The following is an 8234-nucleotide window of genomic DNA, read 5'->3' as shown; positions in this document are numbered from 1 at the left end:
GAAGCGACTTTGATAAAAATACCCACCTAATAATTCTTTACTTCTAAAATAGTGGATTATACATACAAAGAACAAGTTGATGCATTAAAAAAAAAACACAGCACGCGCTAAAAAGAAGATTAATATAATTTGAAAAGAAGTGAACATCACGATGTGAAAGCTCAAAGCAACTTTTTCCCCTCTATATATATTCCTACCTAGGCAATGGTACCACCATATAAAAAAAGAAACTCTCTCTGAGTTGGTTCCATTGTTGAGCACCTCTGAGCAAAGCAACAATGGGGTTGAAAGGTGTTTTTGTTTGGTGCATATGGTTGGGGTTGGTACAGTTGTCACTCGGAGGAAGTGTGAGACACTACAAGTTCGATGTGGAGTACATGATCAAAACACCAGATTGCTTGGAACACGTTGTGATGGGAATCAACGGTCAGTTTCCAGGCCCCACTATTAGAGCTGAAGTGGGTGACACACTTGATATTGCCCTCACCAACAAACTCTTCACTGAGGGAACTGTTATTCACTGGCATGGAATCAGACAGGTTCTTTTCTTTACCCTATTATTTATGTTTCTTGTATATATATATTTGTTCATGTTATTGTTAATTGATCCTATGTTTCTATATGGTTTTACTTAGTTAACTCAAAATATATACCATGTTGTTATCTTTTGTTTGCAGCTTGGAACTCCTTGGGCAGATGGAACTGCTGCCATCTCACAGTGTGCTATAAACCCTGGAGAGACTTTTCATTATAGGTTTACAGTTGACAGGGTAATTACATTTCTTTTTTTACCATATTTTTTTATTTGACTAAAATGTGTTACAATTTGGGATGTGAAATTTTGCTTGCATTTCAACAATTACCCCACCCATAACTTAATAATTCAAAATACCATGTTATTATTTTTCTATTTGAATGTGAATTGTGATGAATATTGATGGGTGTTTGTTTATCCGGTGCAGCCTGGTACATATTTCTACCATGGACACTACGGTATGCAAAGAGCAGCAGGGTTGTATGGTTCGTTGATTGTGGATTTGCCCAAGGGACAAAACGAATCGTTTCATTACGATGGTGAGTTCAACCTTCTTTTGAGTGATCTGTGGCACACCAGTTCCCATGAACAAGAAGTTGGTCTCTCTTCCAAACCATTAAAATGGATTGGTGAACCTCAGGTAATTTCATTCAACACAAATCTCACCTTTTTTTTTTCAATAAAGAAAAAAAAACCTTTAATTTTGTTTTGAACAATATTACTTATGCATGATGAGAGGAAAACTATTTTGTCGTTTATCATATTTAAACTTGATTGGAATCCTTTAATTAAGATTCCCGCTTCAAGTTTTGTTGATAAAAAAAATTGTAATTGAAGAGAAAGATATTACTAGAGTTATTCAATCAAATTTTTTTAAAAAAAATATAGTTATGGACAATATTGATAAATATTTCATACAAATAATATTATAAAAAATGCTAAAATATATACTTAAGGTTAAATATTTTAAACTTATTCAACAACAACTATTTACTTTTGACACATTCCAACAAAATTTATTGATTATTTTGACTGAGTAATATAACTAGCATTGCTATGTAGTACAAAAAAGATTTCTCAGAAGAAAAATATGAAAAGCCACGTGTTTATATTTTATTGAATGGAGATAATAAACTTAAAATAAAATATAAAATAAATAAACAAGATAGAAATCATGTTACCATGATTCGTATATGATGTCTGGAAATAATATCATATACTAACAAACATTTCTCTTATTTAAATACTTAACAGTTTTTGTCGCGATAGTTCATTTTAATTTTTTTTTATTTCCTTGAATATCTTCTCTCACTTAAATTTAATGTGGAAGTATTATTTTTCCCTTTTTTTAAGAGGCATGATCTCGATGTTTATACGTAATCTGAAATGTACAAATTGAAACAACTCATGTTAACTTTTTAGGTGCCTCCCACATGAGACGTAGAAATAAAAATAGTATTATTTTGATATAAATATCCAAATTCTAGATCGAAATCATATCATAATCCGTAAAGTAATCCAAAAGAGCTTGCACATGTGGCCCATTTGAGCAAATAGTGGTGTTGGATTTTTATATTAGGGCATCTTCGAAATCTTCACTCCTACTTTTTTCATTTTTTTTCCCTTTCCCTATCACATATTTCAAGATAATCGAGTTTAGCCCAGGAAAAGAAATAGGAAGCATGAGAAAAATTTTAAGTTTAAAAGATAACTTTTATTGTAACGTCTATATTTTAATATGGAATGCATTTGTCTCAATTTCTTTGTTTTAAATAAAACTTTTATGGAATGTATTTGCCTCAATTTCTTTGTTTTAAATACAAATTTCATTGAATCAGATTTAATTTCTCTTTTTTTACTGACCATAATTTCATTAAAAATTCTCAAAGAGAGTAATAATTAACTCTATTATTATAAGAGTTGTGTCTCGGTCAATTGTCTTAATTTAAATTCTTTTCTCTACTAAAAAAATAAAACTAAATTGACTAATAAGTTTACATATAATTAATAAATAGTTAATTTTTTTTAAAATATATTATCATATGTAAAATTTTCAATTAGAGAAAATAGAAAAACTTGTTGAAAAAGATAATTACTTTAATAATTCCAAAGAAATCAATATTGAGATATTTATGGTAAAAGAAATAAATAAAAAAGAAGATAAAAACTCCATTGATTGAATGATAATTCCAAAACCGGTTGTAATTTTCACCGAGAGTGAGAACCGGAATTAATTCTAACAGAGAAATATGGTATATTTCCCTAACTCCCCTTGCAATTGTAAAGAAATAATCTAATTTATACTTTAAAATTAAATCTCAATAAAGTTTACAGTAAGACTTTTGATAATTGTTATTTAAAATTATTCACAATACGAATAAACAAAACTTAAACTCGTTTTATATTTAGTCATAAATATTATTATACTTTTGACATTTTTAATTTTATTTTACTGAAAAAACTGTCAGCAGAACATGCGGTACATGTCTGGCGGCATATTATGAAATAGGGTATTTCTTTCTTTTTACTTCAAGTTTGAATGAGTTAGGCTTGGATATCCTCAAGCATGTTTGAAAATTTTAAAAATCGCTTATAAAGATTCCTTCAAATTCCTTTGGTGAATTCTCTGAACTTTGATACATATTCTCATCCTCATAAATTTCTGAAACTTACTTCACTTAGACTTTCAATAGAGTAAAAAAAAACCTTATTTTCTCTTTTTAGAATATTTCCATTCATAATATCTTATCTGTTTAAACTTTAAATACGTATTTATCCAAAATTAAAATCTTATGTATAAATAGACATTAATATATATATATATATATATATATATATATATATATATATATATATATATATAATCCGACGACACTACATATTTACAGTTTCGGTATTTAAATATTAAATAATTAATTCCATATTTAGTATCGTATTCAATTTATGTATTTTATATCTTTTTATTTTTCTTCAAAAATTAACAAGAAATAAAAAAGTTGGTTTTAATTAATTGTGAGAAATATATATATCTCTCGTACAGTAACTCATACTAAAAACTAAAAAGCAATTCAACTTTTTCATACTATTGTATTATCATACCACTAAAGTTATTTAAATAATTAAGATAGAGAAAGATGAATATAAAAGTAAGAGCAATTATATTCTATTTTTCCGTATTTTTTAATAGTTTATAAAAATACTATTGTATTATCAGTTGGAAATAAATATATATTCCAAAACTGATGTGTCGAATTAATTTTTAATGATATTATTTTCAATCTAAATTTTACAAATATTCACCATATCAAACTTGTTTTAAATTTGTATGATGAATCAATGAAGCGACAAAATCTAGCATAATTGATAGCAATGATAATGTTTATTATATCTTTGAAAAAAACTAAAGCATTACGCGTTAGTAGCTTTTTATTGACTAAAATGGGAGAAAGAAAAAAAGATGATACAAAGGATAAAGAAACAAACACATTTAACTAATTTTCCTTAATTGTCGGGTAACCCTTTTTCTTACCCTTCACCCATTTTTGACCTTTTCAGACTCTTCTCATCAATGGAAGAGGACAGTTCAATTGTTCACTTGCAGCAAATCTCATTAACACAACCCTACCCCAATGCCATTTTAAAGGTGGTGAAGAATGTGCCCCTCAGATTCTTCATGTGGAGCCAAACAAGACCTATAGAATCAGAATTGCTAGCACCACTTCCTTAGCTTCTCTCAACTTGGCCATTTCGGTGAGTTATATATATCACCCTATCAAATGTTGCATGCATTCTTTAATAAAGCACTTTCAAAAGTGAAAAATATAAAGAAGGGTTAATTTATGTATAAGATAGTTTTAACTTTTAGAAGTAATTATGGGAAAAGTTTATCCAAACACTTTATATATAATTTTTTTTCCTCTTTAACTTTTTTATCATTTGGTTGGATTACTGATTATTCTTGTGTTTTCATTCAGCATGTCATTGTTAAAATGCATGTCATCACAATCACATTTACATATATGTGCATGATAATTAGTGACCATTAGCTGTCTATGAGGTTACTCTAAGATATTTTTATTGCTACCACTTCCCACTTAAACAAATGCAAAAAGAAACCAATGGGAGAAATCCACGGTCAATTCATGGCATCTATTATTAATTATTCTTTACCAATGATAGAATAATTTAGGTATTAGTAGGTGTGTAAAGGTGGTAAAGACTTGACTAATATGGGTCAAAGAAAGTTGGAAAATGATATAAATTGAAAACACGTAGCAAAAATAAAAAAAAAGATTGCTTCAATGATCTATAGTTCATATTTATTAGAAAAATAATAGTAGATGTGGAAATCCGTGACTTTCTTGTGCTACCCCAATTAGACCGTTGTATGTAGAAGATACTAATTCAGGACTTAAAAAAATTAAATGGGTTAAAATTTAAACATACACTCAAATATAAGAAGCAGTATCATTATAGGAAAAGATAGTGTTCCATCTTAAATAGCTTTAAATATTAAGGTATTGTAAAGGCAAAAAAAAAAAAAAAGAGAAGAAAACACCTTATAAAAAAGAACATTTAGGTGAATGAGATTGAAAAATATCTAAATTTGGAAGAAATATATTTCAAATACGTGTATAAAAAAATAAAGATGAGATTATTATGGGTAATGTTTAAAAGAGCAACAGTCACTTGTTCCAATAATGGAGTGTGTTGCGAAAAATTAGAATGATGGTGGTGTATGTGCGTGGGACTTAGCTGAGTTGTCATACACCGAAAGGATAAGGCGTGTTTAAAATATAATAATAATAAAAAAAAATTAAAATAAATTTCAAGTGTGCCTTTCAAATCTTAGTCAAGCTGAAAAAAAATAATAAAAAAAAATAATAGAGTGAAACAAAAGCAAAGTTATGATTGAGATTCCACGGGTTTGGTAGGACCAGGCACGTTGTGAAAGACGGGACGAAAGGTTTGGGACGTACATAATGTTATCATGGCACTAGGGTGTTAGTCTCATATTGCTATCTCATTTCACTTTTTTTTTTTTTAATTAAAAGCAAAGTTGACATTTAAATTTTAATGATTACTGGATTTTTCGGATTTATTGGTGTATGTGTGGAATAAAAATTTTAAAAAAAATTGGAATGATGAATAATAGGAAGAATCTAAGGAGTGTTTAGTACACAGCTAATTTTGTTTTGAGAATCATAAATTCGGACAAGATTTATTTGATTGGTCATAGATATTTTTATGAATATTTTTAAGGATTATTTGAGAATTAATTTTTTTTTATTATATTGAATAAGTATATAAAAGTAATATAACTTTTTTATTATATTAAAAGCTTATTTTTATCTTGAAAAGTTAATTTTTTATATTATTGAAATAATTTTATAGAAAATTTATGTAAAAACTATTCAAAAAACAATATTTCATAAAAATATTATTTTTTAAACAACAAATTAAATACGAGAAACTAATATTTTTGAACTTAGATATTCGAAAAAGTTAAATTTTTTTGTATATTAAATAGAGAAAAGAAATGAAAGGAAAAAAGATAAGTGTGAAGAAATATATGAAAATAGGTAAAAATAAATAAATAAAAATTGTTTAATCAAGAAGAAATAGATAAAAAAATAGAGTAAAAATTTATTAATAATAATATTGTTTTATAAAATTATTTTTACCCATGCTTTCCTCTTCCTTAACTCTTCAAATTCATTGACACACGAGAAGTTTTTTTTTATTATTATTTTACGTGAGTTCCACTCAATTTTCATCATAATTCTTCAGAATTCTCGTTTCTCAAATGATACCAAATTTTTAACCTTCCTATGTCTAGCTTCCTCTTCTCTAGTTACCCTGAGGGGCTAAGAGTTGATCTCATTTTAGCATCAAAGGAAAGAGAAAAATAAGAAGAAATTGGAAGCTGATTGCACTTAAATTTAAATATTTAATCTACTAATTAACATTCTTACATAAAAATCGTTACTTCAATGATAAACCAGTTCAAAGTTGCACTTAATTCCACAGTTTGTTTTGCCAAAAAGTCTTGAGCTATAGTGTGATCATAGTTTTCATGTTGCAGAATCACAAACTTGTGGTGGTGGAAGCCGATGGAAACTACGTTACACCATTTGAGGTCGACGACATTGACATTTACTCAGGTGAGAGCTACTCAGTGCTGCTTCGAACTGACCAAGACCCAAGCAAAAACTATTGGCTTTCAATTGGGGTTCGAGGAAGAAAGCCCGCGACCCCACAAGGCCTCACAATTCTAAACTACAAAACCATTTCTGCCTCAGTTTTCCCAACTTCTCCACCTCCCACCACACCTCTTTGGAACGACTTCGAGCGTAGCAAAGCCTTCACCAAAAAAATAATTGCCAAAATGGGGACCCCACAACCACCAAGATTCTCAGACCGAAGGGTGTTCCTCCTAAACACCCAAAACCTAGTTAATGGGTTCACCAAATGGGCCATCAACAACGTGTCCCTAACATTGCCACCCACCCCTTACTTGGGCTCCATCAAGTTCAAGATCAACAACGCCTTTGACCGAAACCCCCCACCCGAGACCTTCCCACAAGACTATGACATCTTTAACCCTCCCACGCAACGCAATGCGACCATTGGCAATGGTGTGTACATGTTCCACCTCGACGAGGTTGTCGATGTGATATTGCAAAACGCAAACCAATTGAATGGGAATGGTAGTGAGATCCACCCTTGGCACTTGCATGGGCATGATTTTTGGGTTTTGGGGTACGGGGAAGGGAAATTCAAACCGGGTGATGAGAACAAGTTCAATTTGACACATGCACCGTTGAGGAACACAGTGGTTATTTTTCCATATGGTTGGACTGCGTTGAGGTTTAAGGCTGATAACCCTGGGGTTTGGGCCTTCCATTGTCACATTGAGCCTCATTTGCACATGGGAATGGGTGTCATTTTTGCTGAGGCTGTTCACAAAGTCAGGAGAATCCCTAGAGGTACTCTAAATTGTGGGCTCACGGGAAAGATGCTTGAAGAAAATGGGCACTACTGAAACTAGCCACACTGTGTGTGCCTAATAGGCCTTAGTTTGCTACGTTTTTTTTTTTTTTTTGTCTTTATTGATTCTCACTTTGTGGGCTTTGGTATGTGTTTTTTCTTGTAGAATTGGGCCAGTTGTATCTTGTAGTTATGTGTAACTCATTAAATTATGAGGGACATGTGGAGTGGAGGATTGAATGAATAATGAGTACGATGATGTTTGCGCGGATAGAATTATGTATCACGAGTCTTATGACTCTATTTATTTACTTGCAATTGCAAACAAGTGAGATAAATAAAATTTAGGGAATTCGTCACTTTTTCTAAGATTTTTGTGTGTTCCTAACGTGTTTTCAGTTTTCGCAATACTCAATATTTTCTTTTTAAGGGAAGTAATTGTTTTTTTTGCTGTTTGAAAGGACACGAAACACACAAAAGAGAGGTTGAATGTTTGTATGAATTTTTATAAATTTTTTGCAAGAATAAGGAAAATATTTATAATTATTAAATAAAAAAGTTTCCTCCAAAGAGAGTGCAGATATAGCGAGAAGGGAACACAATTGTTTTTATATGGTTTCACTTAATCATGATCTACTTTTACTTCCAAAGTTCAAGGGTTCAACTAATATAAAATATTTTCATTGTCACTTATGACTTACAAGTATTC

General features: G+C 30.0%; 1 protein-coding gene across 1 annotated transcript; it reads left to right on the top strand.

The window, feature by feature from the left end:
* Nucleotides 1–206: 206 nt before the first annotated feature.
* Nucleotides 207–7894, top strand: LOC109791759 (L-ascorbate oxidase). Its single transcript, XM_020351105.3, has 5 exons — nucleotides 207–539; nucleotides 678–770; nucleotides 963–1175; nucleotides 4091–4285; nucleotides 6621–7894. The coding sequence occupies exons 1-5, from the start codon at nucleotides 279–281 to the stop codon at nucleotides 7578–7580; spliced, it is 1722 nt and encodes a 573-aa protein (XP_020206694.2). The 5' UTR covers nucleotides 207–278; the 3' UTR covers nucleotides 7581–7894.
* Nucleotides 7895–8234: the final 340 nt, after the last annotated feature.

This window comes from Cajanus cajan, chromosome 1 (genome assembly GCF_000230855.2).
Source record: "Cajanus cajan strain Asha chromosome 1, NIPB_CcT2T_4, whole genome shotgun sequence".
Classification (NCBI taxonomy): Eukaryota; Viridiplantae; Streptophyta; class Magnoliopsida; order Fabales; family Fabaceae; genus Cajanus; species Cajanus cajan.
The sequence above is the reverse complement of the archived record's forward strand: the minus strand, read 5'-3'. Positions and strand labels throughout refer to the sequence as shown.